The sequence below is a fragment of the Lepidothrix coronata genome, unplaced genomic scaffold, assembly GCF_001604755.1.
Source record: "Lepidothrix coronata isolate B3197 unplaced genomic scaffold, Lepidothrix_coronata-1.0 Scaffold14, whole genome shotgun sequence".
Lineage (NCBI taxonomy): Eukaryota > Metazoa > Chordata > Aves > Passeriformes > Pipridae > Lepidothrix > Lepidothrix coronata.
In genome coordinates, this window is record NW_016690194.1 from 1,336,870 (window position 1) to 1,350,202 (window position 13,333).

The 13,333-nt window shown below is 36.7% G+C and overlaps 1 protein-coding gene across 1 annotated transcript in view; it reads left to right on the plus strand.

Annotated features, from left to right (window-relative positions):
• DENND4C (DENN domain containing 4C) overlaps positions 1-13,333 on the plus strand; it is a 70,082-nt gene that overhangs the window by 28,980 nt on the left and 27,769 nt on the right. The window contains exons 7-16 of the mRNA XM_017806074.1: positions 114-180; positions 832-890; positions 2,260-2,404; positions 2,751-2,926; positions 6,522-6,622; positions 9,275-9,493; positions 10,466-10,611; positions 11,732-11,767; positions 11,996-12,126; positions 12,957-13,089. Coding sequence (XP_017661563.1) covers positions 114-180; positions 832-890; positions 2,260-2,404; positions 2,751-2,926; positions 6,522-6,622; positions 9,275-9,493; positions 10,466-10,611; positions 11,732-11,767; positions 11,996-12,126; positions 12,957-13,089 — 1,213 coding nt within the window. The remainder of the gene's footprint in view (positions 1-113; positions 181-831; positions 891-2,259; positions 2,405-2,750; positions 2,927-6,521; positions 6,623-9,274; positions 9,494-10,465; positions 10,612-11,731; positions 11,768-11,995; positions 12,127-12,956; positions 13,090-13,333) is intronic.

A 13,333-nucleotide genomic window follows, 5' to 3' on the forward strand; every position in this document is an offset into this window, starting at 1 on the left:
ATTTTTTTTAAATTAATATTGGTACAATATTAATTCCAAAACGTGGTTAACATTGTTTTCAGTCTCTCATTAATCCCCAGTGCTGGTTTTCTAACATCTTGTCTACTTTGCAGGCATATATCCCATTTTATGCACAATATACCTTTCCCTTCACCACAAAGGCCAAGAATTCTTGTGCAGGTAAGGCAAACATTTGCAACCATTTTTAACTACAGTAATGGCAAACTTTCTTTCTTGCCTTTGGTTTCTTTCTTTAGGCTTTTTGCTTGGCTTTGAATACCCACTTGCTGGAAGGGAACAGGGAGGAGATGATTGGGTTGGCCTTCTTTCTCATTGATATAAACCTGGGACAAGTTAGCAAAGGAGACAGTTTCAGGCTTTAGGTGGTGTAGATGGCAGCAGTGTCCTACTTGCACTTCTAAAATTTCTGCCTCGTACTACCCTTTCGTTTTATAGGCACCATTTGTGTTACCTCACTTGGTAGGGTTGTTTTCTATCTTTCCCTCACTTGTCCACCCACTGCTGTGGATCAGAGTCTAGTCCCCTGGGGCATTGTCTCTTGTGTTCCTCTGTTTAATCACCTGGCAGCCAGTAGCGTGTCCAACACTGAGTCACAGACAATTTTCTATAATTCTGAGAATTGTTTCAGTGACTGATACAAGCTCTGTTCACCTAGTGACCACGAGTCCCAGAGGTTGTCTCTGGTACATGACATTGTGTCTGTCTGCCAGGCAGTTCATGAAATTATGGATATACATTTGTATTGGAATATTATACTGTATTAGCTTTGGAGTTGTCCATACCAATCACATACTACTTTATGTGTTTCAGCTTTCTGCCCATGATGCATTAATATTGTCACAGCCAGTTTCTACACCATTGCCATTAAGGTATCATTATTAACGCTTTAAATGTATGCTACTTGAAAAATTCAGAGGCAAATAGGAGTCAGTCATAGAAGGAAGTCAAATATTACTGCAGTATCATTAAACATTCTAATCAGAAAGTTTAGTATGCATTTATAATGTTATAGAGTGTTGTTGTTGTCTGGCATAGGTGTGTCCATGGAAGTGTAATATCACTAATTATCCTGAAATAAATATGAATTACCAGATTATTGTAGGAACTATGAAGGAATAAGAAGGTGTCTATGAGGAAACAAATACATGTATTTAAAGATCTTGTATTTCAGAACCTGTGTAGTAAGCAATTTTATTTTTTTTAGTAGTATAGAGACTGTTTTGGTTTTTTTGCTTTTTTGGATCCAAGAGAGACAATTACATCAAATAGTTAGGGGAAATCTTTGAAAGTGCAAATGCAAACATTGCAGAAATTCAAAAGTACACCTAAAAATTGTATTTGTGATTGAAGGTTGATGCAGTCTCTGTGGATACTGCCTGCGTCTTCTGGGTTGGAGCTCCCTATGATAGTGACATGAGGTTTTGTTTCAACGGTTTTGTTGATTTTTGGTTTGTCTTTAAGTTAAAAACCAAAATATTCTCCCTTTTTGTTCTTCCTACCCCAAAACATTATTGTATAATATTCTTTATCATATTTAATTCATATTCATATTTAATCACATCTGTTGCACAGGTACTTGAGTGAGAAATCACAGCCAGCCACCAAATTGCAAAGTAACTTGTAAGCGCTTTTCTAAGGACAGATTTTACACCCCTGTGCTCTAATAGATGTCATTGCAATTCATAAATGCATACAGTCCAAACAAATGAAATGGAGTCTAAACTGTAGAAACTAAAGGCATTTTGCTATCAAAATGGTGGATTAATTTTGCTTGACTCATATTAGAATTCGATACTGTTATTCTAAGATCAGATGGATACTACAGTTCATGATTTTTGCCTGAGGTAACCCATCATATGAAACTACTGGTGTTTGTCTTTGAATTAGCTGTTAACCAGTTGGATGCGTTTAACTGTTATGAAGACAAGATGCCTGGGTATCTATGAGAAAGAGTGCCATAAACAACACAAATTCAGCAGTAGCATGGCTTAGTGTATCTTTCTTTAGCAGTAGAATTTGAATTTAGGTTACTTTGTGGTAGTATAAGTCTTATAATGACGTGAGAGCTGTTAGTTAGTTAGTTAGTTAGTTAGTTAGTTAGGTGTTTGATGTGTGGTAATATTAGTACAATTCAACTAGTTGATTCCAAACAGTTGTCAGAAGTTCAATAGAAGTGACTTTTTTTTTTTAAACCCGATAACATTCTTCTTTTCTTCCCCTTTCCCATGCACTCCTTAGTGGAGCAAACTTTAGCACTCTGCTTATGAATCTTGGACCAGAGAACTGTGCCACTCTGTTACTCTTTGTATTACTAGAAGGCAAGATCCTGCTCCATTCTCTTAGACCAGCTGTGTTGACAGGAGTTGCTGAAGCTGTAGTAGCTGTAAGTACGAAGTGTTCTGTACAGCAAGGAGAGAAATTGGTTTAAACACCACAGATGTTACAGGGCTTTTTAAAGTTAAAATTACTGATGTACTAGATGGTAATTTTTCCCAGCAACAGCATTTAATTCAAGTGCTGTAGCTAATAACTATTAGAAAGATCATAATTTTTGCATATCTCACTAAGAGATGTGCTGTATATAAGTGATCAAACTTGGGAACATTTTTCTGACAGTGTTGCAAAGCTTTTAGCAATTTCATTTCGATGTGCTGCATATAACTTCTTGATTTTTATTGTACAGATTCTGTTGTCTTGTTTTAATGCGTTAATTTAATTTTTTTCTTCAGATGATATTTCCATTTCAATGGCAATGTCCATATATCCCCCTCTGTCCTTTGTCTCTTGCCACCGTACTCAGCGCACCAGTTCCATTTATTGTTGGAGTTGATTCACGATATTTTGATCTGTACGATCCACCGCAGGATATTGTGTGCATTGACTTAGACACAAATATGGTGTACATGTAAGTTCTGTGGAGATTTTACGTTTATCTGTAGATGGAGAGATTGCTGAAATGCTCAGGAGATAAAATTGTTAAATGATCTTTTATCCACTATGGTTTGTTTCTTAATGTCCCCTGTTCTTTTTCTCATTTCTAATGCTTCATACCAAATTAAAATTTACTAAGTCAAGGATCAACACTTGGTACTTCCTGTAAAAATGTGATGCAGATGTTGCTATAAATTTAGTAACAATGGTAAGTAACTAGGGAAGGGATTGTCACCCTGTACTTGGCATTGGTGAGACTGCACCTGAAATCTTGTGTTCAGTTTTGCACCCCTTATGACAAGAAAGACATTGGGATGCTGGAGTGAGTCCAGAAGAGGGCAGTGGAGCTGGTGAAGGGTCTGGAGCACAGGTGTTTTTGAGGAGCAGTAAGGGAGCTGGGGTGTTTAGTCTGTAGGAAAGGAGCCTGGGGGAGACCTTATTGCTCTTTACAACTGTCTGAAAGGAGATTGTAGTCAGGTGGAGGTCAGCCTCTTCTCCCAAGTAACAGGCAGCAGGATGAAAGGAAATGGCATCAAGTTGCACTAGATAAGGTTTAGATTGGATTGTAGGAAAACTTCCTTCATTGAAGGTCAGGCATTGGAACAGAGTGCTGAGGGAAGCCATTGAGTCACCAACCCTGGAGGTAGTTAAAAGACATGTAGATGTTTCTTGCTTTAGTGGTGGATGTGGTTTCATGGTGGGCTTCACAGTGTTGGAACTTGATGATCTTAAAGGCTTTTTTTCCATCCTAAACAAACATGAATGCTTTGGGACCCTTCATGACAGATCCTGATGCTGTCTTGCACTTGGACTACTTTATGTTAGTGTTGAAGAAATTTTTCTCAAGTTACAAGGACAAGTTTTTTGTGAGATCAATCAAGCAAAATTTGCTATCTTAATTCTAAAATATTTTCACTTAATTATTAAATTTTTAATACTTTCCTTAAATTGAAAGTATTGCATGAACAGCTTTTTTGCACCTTCTTGAGGAGAGGTTAATTCAGAGTCTGGTTTTCTGTAATGTGAGTACAAATAACTGAGTTGAAAATTTAGTTTTTTCAGGTGTCTAGTAACTTTTATTAACTACCTTTCTATTTTAAATTAATAAGATCATAAATAGAGGTATCTGAGCTAGTGCAAGATGAGGGTGAACATCATTAACTAAAGTACACATCTTTTCTCTGTGAAAATTTAGTTTTACTTAATCTCCCTTTTTTAGTGAGATTTAAAAAAATAATTAATTAAAATGAAAATTTATTTAAATTTAATTAATTTAATTAAAACATTTAGTTTTACTTAATGTCACTTTTTAACTCTTGTCTTTTACTTTTACTAGCTTGGATTAGACTTATTCATTTGATCTGTAGGTCAGTGGAATGCTTGGTTTCTGTTGTCTCAGAAAGACCCTTACTCTATTGAAGCAAATATTTTCTTTATATTACTGAAATGCTTTGTTTTATTAGTAACATTACAGGAAATGGTAAACAGTGGAGCAGAGTGGTTTTATGTTTTTTATTTGCTTTTTCTTCTGCTTCCCCTAGGTCCCCGTTACAAACACTGCAAAAAGCATTTTCATCACAGTATGGCCCAGTTTGGTATATTTGGTATTATACCACCAAAAGAATAATTATAGGTGTTGTGAAAGAGGAATGCATTGAAGAAAGTCAAGGAAGATAGTTTATTTATTTGAAGATATTTGCAGTGAAAAATACTTCAGTGTTTTTCTTCATAAGTAGAATGGAAGTTGAAGATTGGGTTGCTGAAAAATAGAATAGAAACAGGAAATTTCGCAGGCAGATAAGGATGCCAAGATTCTGTTGGGATGACTGTTAGAAAGACCAAGTACCAACATTATTTGGATTGCTTGTTGAACTAAAAGTCTCTCTGAGACAAACTGGAAAGAGTTTTGCACCTTTTCTTTTACTGTTTTAAAAGTCCATTTCTCTTTCAATAGTCAAGTGATCGTTTTCTTTTTCGCTGCCCATTTTGCATTTATCTGTATGACGTATTTGGCTCCCAGAGGAATTTGACATCTGTAACATTGGACTTAGGCAAATGTGAGATGTTGGTACCTTCATTATAAAACTTTTTTAACTTGGAAATTAGTGTATCTTTCAGTTTTGCAGATGTGTTAATAAATCCAAATGTCCATAAAGCACTTTTTGTTGAGGATCATAGAGAATTCTGAAATACTGTGTTATTAGTGAATAAAGATTAATGTTTCATTCAGTTTTATCCACATCTGTTTCTGCCCCTTTTTATTTCAGTGGCAACGCTGCTTGCTTTTTTTTTTTTTTTTTCCATTTTTTTATATGTAAAAGCATTTAACAGCACTGTTGCTGACCTGGAAAGACTGCTTAATAGAAAAATAACTTTTGAAAAATGCAATATTTTCTGGTACATCAATCAGTCTGTGTCTTTCTAGAGCAGGTTTGCTGCTATGCTGAAAAATACTGAAGGACTTTTATTCATTCAATATCTTCCTTAATGCTTTTTTAAATTTTTTTTTCAACTATCTCTGTGAAAGTTAACATTGATAGTTCATTGAATAGCCTTTTTAGGGCAAAGGTTTGATAGCAGGATTTTTTCGTGACATTTTTGGAATGGTACCACTTAAATTATTTATAGGCATGCAATTATTGCAGGGGAAGAATGGGCAAAGGCATCTGTAAGCATGCAATTTTTCTTTAACTCCTGAAATTTTGGCTTCCTTCCTAAGATATTCCTGTGTTGATTTGCCAGTAGGGCAAATAATAATGGAACAAGGATCTCAAAAATGCAAAGTGCAAAACCAACTAGTGACAGTATCAGCTTGGATAGTAAAAACTGATTTGGTCTTATGGCCACAAGATTTGATGTTCTCTCTGTAATAGAGATTCTCCCTCATCTTCTGCCTTCCAGAAAGAGGTGTAGAAGTACTTGGGATTTACTCCCTACTAATCTCACTTTATATCCAACTGCTTGAAGGTGGTCTAGCATTTTATCTGCTGTTGTTCTTAAAGAAGATGAGCATCCCTTTAGGCAATTTACTCCATTGTTTTATCAACCACATAATTTTCCGACTATGAACTCAATTCCCAGTCTTCCTAGACCTTTTGAAGATGGGACTGAGTTGCCATAAACATGTTTCAGTGTGCCGTATGACCATAAAGTTACCAAATTATCTTCCAGCATTTTGCCGTAACAATTTCATGTTGCATTCAGAACTGCCTTTTATTTATACCAGTAGCAGTATGGCACATTAATGGTAGAATAGACTTTGCATAGTAGTTACGTATAGTAACAAGACTGATAGAAAATCATCTGAAAGGTCTAAATCAAGTCTTAATCCACATATTCCTTACAGACTGGACAAAACTACTCATTACTCAATTTACACTGTTCTGTGTCTGAGGAAATGAAATTCTGAGTTATGTCACTCCCGTTTTTTTTCTTTGTAACAAATAGAGACACTGACAAAATTTCAAAATAATGTTTTTTAGGTACTGCCTGCTGTAAATGAAGAAACCTAGGGCTTTTTTATACTAACTGTATTTTATATGTCCATTTTTTTCTCTCCTGTGTTACAGATCAGATGATAAGAAGAGCACCAACTGGAAGCAGTTTCCCAAAAAGCCATGTAAAAGTCTGCTCAGCACCTTAAAGAAACTGCACTCACAGCTGGCAACAGGTGAAATAGAAAAAATAAAATGAATTGTAATTAGTATATAAATGTAAGGACTTTCTTCTATCACATGAGGTGTGAATTTTATTTTTTAGACCCTTTTTTTTTCTGTGACTTCTTAAAATTTAATCTTTTTTTTTAGCCTTTACTCATGGTCATGTCCAGACTCCCATCCCCCAGCACCCCCAAGTCCTTCGCAGCAAACATCTGTTCATCCTTCAGCCTGTATTGGCACTGGAGGTTGTCCCAACCCAGGTTGCAGCATCTTGCACTTGATCTTAGGAGGTTCCCATGGGCCCACTTCTTGAGCATGGCCAGGTCTGGCGTCCTGTCCTTCAGGTGTGTCAACCAGACCACTCAGCTTGGTGTCAGGAAAAAATCTTCTGTTCCTCTGCCTGTGTCATTAATGAAGACCTTAAATAACACTGGTCCCAGTACAGATCCTAAGGAACACCACTTGTCACTGATGTCCATCAGGACTCTGAGCTGTTGACCATTACCGTCTGGATGCCACCATTCAACCAATTTCTTACCCATCTAACAGTCCACTCACCAAATTAGTCTCTCTCCAATTCAGAGATGTTGTGGGGGACCATGTCAAAGGCTTTACAGAAGCCCAGATAAATGACATCTGCAGCCCTTCCCTTGTCCACTGATGCAATCACTCCATCATATAAGGTCACTAAGATGGTCAGGCAGGACTTGCCCTTGGTTAAGCTGTGCTGGCTGTCTCACATCACCTCCCTGTCCCCAATGTGCCTCATCATGGCTTCTAGGAGGATCTGTTCCATGATCTTCCAAGGCACAGAGGAGAGGCTTCCATGGAGATTCCAGGGTCCAGTACTGGTGAATTTCTTAGATAATGACTTTTCTACGAGAATAGTGGAGTAACTAAATTTTGACAAAGTATTTTGGCAAAGTAAAAACAAAAACTGACCATCTTCAGCCCAATGACTTGGACAGATAAGGGCAAGGTTCTAACTGACCTAACAGTTTTCAGCTATTGCTTCTTTCTTACTGTAGATAGGTTCTCTCAGGTAATCTGGTTCACGGTGTGTTAGGTTACATCATTGTGGGGAAGGAGAAGATGATAGCCTCATAGATACACAAGATATACAAAATATACAAAATTTGTAAATTCCAGAAGCAGAAGATAGTGGTTTTAGTAATAAAAAGTGTGAAACTATCATTTTCAGCAATACTTGTTGCTGGTTTTTTTTAAGAATGCAAGAGCAAACTCTGAATGTCACCTTTTTGTTTCTACCCTTTGGTGCCCTAAAATGTTGGAAGAATTGTTTTGGATGTACAGTCTTCAGAACAGGGAAAATGTGGTGTCACAAATGAGTGATTTAGGTCACTTAAAGAATGACCAGCAAAGGTATCAGTAAAAGCAGGTTTAATATAAAATTTGCGAAAGCACAACACATTTCAGTACCTAGATTCTCTTCATTACTTACTACATGGATAAAGCATGCAAAGGAAAATCGGGTTAGAATCAATGCAGAATGATTTTAACAGGGACTGTTAACTGGCAATGCAAATGAGCAAGGGAAACCCTACTCCTGAGACAAGAGGTGCAGAGAGGATCCCCTTGCCTTCTAAACTCCTCCTGGAGCCTAGGTGCAACTGAGTCCAAACTTACCCCTTGACTAAGGAGCTGAATCCAAGGGCCCAGGTTTATGTCTAAATGTGTTAACAGCACTTAATCACTGACTAACATTAACAAAGTTATTTAATAGGATTTACTGTAAGCACCACAGTAACTTAACTACAGATCTGAGATGGAAATACTCATACTATACTTGCTGTTGGGTGTTTAAATCCCTTCACACATGCATTCAACAGACACAAAGAACTGTGTACAAAGGTATGTCTACCTGTTAAAAATTCACCTTGAGTTTAGTCAGATACTCAACGTTGAATGTCTTGGCAACCCTCAGTGGGTGACAGGTTGAGCCTTGAGGAGTGTAGAGGTATTAGCCCAGATCCTGTCGGCAGCTTTTGACTGTGGTCCTCGGACTGTCACGAACTGGAGAGCTGGTGAGCTCCGAGAAGTCCCACTGAGAAGGAGGTGCTGGTGCAGTCGCAGCGGCCTAGGAGACCTCAGAGGGATTGGCTTAGTTATAATAATATCGTTCCGTTCAGGCTATGAGTCAGGCAGATAGTGTTCCAAGGCTTTCCATGAGGCAACAGCTGTTCTTTAGGCAGCAGCAGTTGCTGAGAACAGACAGTGTTTCTGATAAGCTCAAGGGGAGCTTAGCTGCTCAGGAGTCATTAATCAAGGCCAAGGCCTAAAGAGGCCTGAAGAGGAGACTGAAGATTGTAGAGCAGCCCAAGAGGAGCTGCTTGGGTGCAGGGAGGGGACACATGGTGCTTTAAGTTCGTGTTGATTTATTACTGAAAGACTACATTCAGTTGGGCATAGAATAACATTAACTGAGCTGACATCCATCCTCCTTTTATGTCCCAAACTGCTGCATGAGTTAGAGAAACACACAATCAGCTCTTGAAGTAACCTGCCTTTTATATGGACCAGTTAAATTGAGAAATAATTATAGGAGTTCTAGTGCTTGTCATTTCTGAACATGGGCAAGTAGAAAAAATTTTTTGAATGGACTGAATTTTTAATAAAGGACTGTACATGTTGTTCATTGCTAGTTCACAGGAAAACTCAAGAAGGCTCTGCAGTGGAAATGACTCCTATAGAGGCAGATTTCTCCTGGCAGAAGAAGATGATAGAACTCGAGATGGAGATCCAGGAGGCTTTTCTCCGGTTTATGGCATCTATTTTAAAGGGTTACAGAACATTCCTCAAGCCAATCACGCAGGCACCTTCAAATAAAGCAACTGCTGCTGATTCCTTGTTTGATCATCAAGGTGAGGGTGAGGCAAACCATCTGCTGATAGTGTTGGCAGTGTTACAACTTTAGGGTTGAGGAGCTGTGTAACTTTAAAAGGTCAAAGTTCCGTTTGGTTGTACAATCCGTGGCAATATTTAGAATTGCAGCTGTATGAAGTTGAACTATTCAAAGTTGATTAGAACACAGATACATATACGCGTAGAAGTGCAGGTTTGCACTAGCTCTGGAATTAGAAAAGTTTTCTTTGGGTAACATGATGCCCTGTCTTCATGGTATGTTTTTTAAGGGCACCTCTTGGGAATGGAAGAATATTTCTCAGTTTCACAGAGATGAAATATTAAAAGCCCAGTAATGAAGAATGAAGTAATGGTCTTGGTATAAATGGGAAAATATTAGAAAACGGGGCAAAGATCTAAAACGTAATAAAGCAATAGTCAGCAAATGTAATTTTCCTCATCACTGTTAACTTTTCAGATCTGTTCATGAGTTGAATGCTGCATAAAATGTCACAGGTGTTTTGTTTTGTATGTGGTGGTGTGAGTTTTCTTTCTTTTTTGGTGAGATTGATTTTTTTTAATTATTGGATGACAGATTTGAGAAGAAATTTTAGTCAATGGTTTGGAGAGTCTTAAATATTATCAGGCCCATTACCTCTTAAGATATCATGATATTTTTTTAGTATTTTTTTAACTGTTAGATACTTTTATATGAGGTCATAAGCTTTTTCTTACACCAAGAGTCAACAAACACAGTAAGTGGATTACATGGGGGTGATTGATTGTGTTGTTAACTGTGGTAAAAAATAGTTTATTAAAAAAATGCTATTATTTTAATCTTCCAAATGCAAGTAGATATAAATAGTTGTTTTTATTGATAAAGCCAAACCTTAAATATTTTATGTGAACAATTTATATGTTAATTTCATATGGAACTCATATGGAACCTGTATGGAACTGGTATTTAGTTGTGTGTTCCCTTTTATAACCAGGGTTTTTAAAAAGCAGAGACCGTGCGTATACCAAGTTCTACACGCATCTCACCAAAACGCAGATATTCAGCCGCTTTATTGAAGAGTGCAGTTTTGTGAGTGACAAGGATACTGGATTGGCATTTTTTGATGACTGCATAGAAAAGGTGAAAAATGTAGCAATAAGTTTATATACTTCTGTTCATTTCATGTTATTGTCCTGGCTTTTAGTTGAGAAGGTAGATACCCTTTGCAGGAAGTGTTTGAAGGGATTGGAATTCTTGGTGGTTATTGCTTAGTCATGATTTTCATCTTCTTGAATGATCATAATTTTCTGTGTTATTGCAAGAAGCTTTGATTAAAGTCCTGTAGCATTTCAATCCATAGGATAATGCAAGAAATACCAGTAGCTGACATTAGCAAAATGCCATCTATGTCTTCCCTTTAAATGTTAATTATTCTCTTTCTAATATGGAATTACTACTAGTGGTCATCTAGTAGTAATTGTTGTTTTTTTCACACAGTTTCAACTTAAAATATGCTCCAACTATGGTCAAAGCTGATTTATATAAGTAGGTTCCCTGTTCATTGCATGTTTGTTATAGGAGAAAGATTGCCGTATCCCATTCTTTTTTTTTTCTTTTTTTTTTTTCCTGAGGTCTCATCAGTATAGTTCTGGTCTAGATGGGTCATGGAATTTACAGCTTCATTTTTAAAATGACAAGTTTGCAGTGTAAAAATTAGGAGCTAGAGAATTATATTTATTTTTTAAGGTGCATATATATGATTCTTTCTGGGCAGAACCTTCATTTTAATACCAAGTTCTTATAGACTGAGTCTTTGATTCAGTATTGATTCTAATCAGATTAGCACTTGTAAAAAACCAATAACATAAGTATTTAAAAATTTATTTGCCTTTATTTTTCGCTCTCTGCTAAGTATGGGGTATGCATCTAGAGAATACTTAGTTAATAATTTGATATTATTGCAGGTTGTCATATTGAAAATATCTGCAAAACAGAAGTTTCTTTCATCTAAACTAAATGAAAGTACTTTTTCTTTGGTAAATTTAGGATTTTGTATTTGGTAGATAATGTCAACAGATTGAACGCATGCTGAATTCTTGGCTGAAGTATTTGAAAAACAGTTTAATTGCTTCTACAATAATATGGAAATTTAGTGTTTCTTCTTTAATATTTGAGTAAATGACACAGCTTTAATACAATTATTTAGGGGGGTATTTTTGAGTTGAGAAGAAACTCTTTTTTTTTTTTTTTCTTTTCCCAGCTCTTTCCAGATAAAGGAACAGAAAAAGGAGAGAAGGTACTTCATCCTTCAGAATGTTTAGGAATATCTGATCATGAAATAAAAATGGAAAGACAAGGCTGTGGATTTGGTGTTTGAGTAATTAGAACAAGTATAACTTTTATATCTAATCAAATACAGCATGTATTAAATATATTTTTACGTATTCTAACATAATTAAAGTTAAAGAGGACATTTCTGTTACAAAGCCAAACTCTGTACTTAGTGTACAAACTCTGTTTTCAGTTCGATGTAGATTCTGTCGAAGATGCACGGTTGATTGAGCTTGATGAGTCACTAAAAAGTGAACACACAGTGTTCATAATGCCACCAGAGCCCCCTGCTGATGATGGACAGGACCGAGAGCCAAAATACAGGTACCAGTTAAACAGCCACATAGAGTGAAACTAGAATGCTTACAATGCATCTGCAGGGCAGATGTTCCATGCAAGTTAGTGCAAGACTTGCTTTAATACAGTGCTTAGAAGAACCCTTAGAAAGATAGGAGCTGCCAAAATTCTGGTAAGTTTCTGAAGTTCTGGAAGTCTGTGTTTTTTGTGTGTATATTTGAGGGCATGTGGGTTATGGTATTAATTTTTCAGTAACTTCTTGCCAACTTCATAGTAATACTTTTCTACATTTATTCAGTGTCTTTCTTCCTGTTTGAGCCATTTATGTGTATTTTGTAGCTAGTGCTGTGCACTTTGTTCCAGGTTGGGAACAATGAAGGGTGGGTTATGAACATACCCAGTACTATTGATCTGCAGATGATGAACCAAAATAATAAAACATCCGCTTTTCAGATTTCTTGAATTCAGTCTTTTTCAGCCCTGTGCAGAAAGTATGGAGTTTCAGACACTCTGGGTATGATTTTTTCCTGTCTCTCTTGGAGATCACGAAGGTTCTGTTTTCAGCTGTTGTCCTTGTTGATCATTATTGTCTGTGCTTCCCTGACCTTCATGACCTGGATAGCAGTCTGTTTCTTATTTCCATTGTCTCTGGAGATTTTATATCCAAGGCATCTTCTTGTGGTAACTTTGTGAGTAAGGCTAAAAAGAGCTTGTTGTCTTCTCTTTTCCCCCCTGATTCTTTACTCTCCTGTTTGTCAGTTCTTGCCACACCAGTGTCTTTGTATGGCTTTCCTGCTGTGAGCAGGTATGTGAAAATATTTTATTTTTGTTGTTTTTTTTTTTAATCATCTATATAGCTATAAAAATTTCCCACGACTAGATTTCAAGCTCTTTGACAGGCCACAGGAGCTCAAGCTTTCCTTCAGCAGACACCCAGCTGGAAGTAGCATTTCAAATAGTCCAGCACTCATGGCAAAGAGGACAAAACAGGTCAGATGAGTCTCACTGTAATCACTGTATGAACACTGAAAGATAGGAACTTTTTGGTAAAACTGCCACTACCTATTTATACTGTAAGTTAGTGTTGTTAGAGGTTTGGTCTTTGTAACTCCTGAGAATGAACACTTGCAAAAAAAAAAAAAGAAAGAGAACAGATAAACAAATTAGAATCTGAGATTACAGTTTATTTTGAAATGCGTTTTTAATCTTTAGACAGTAATATAAAATTAAATTA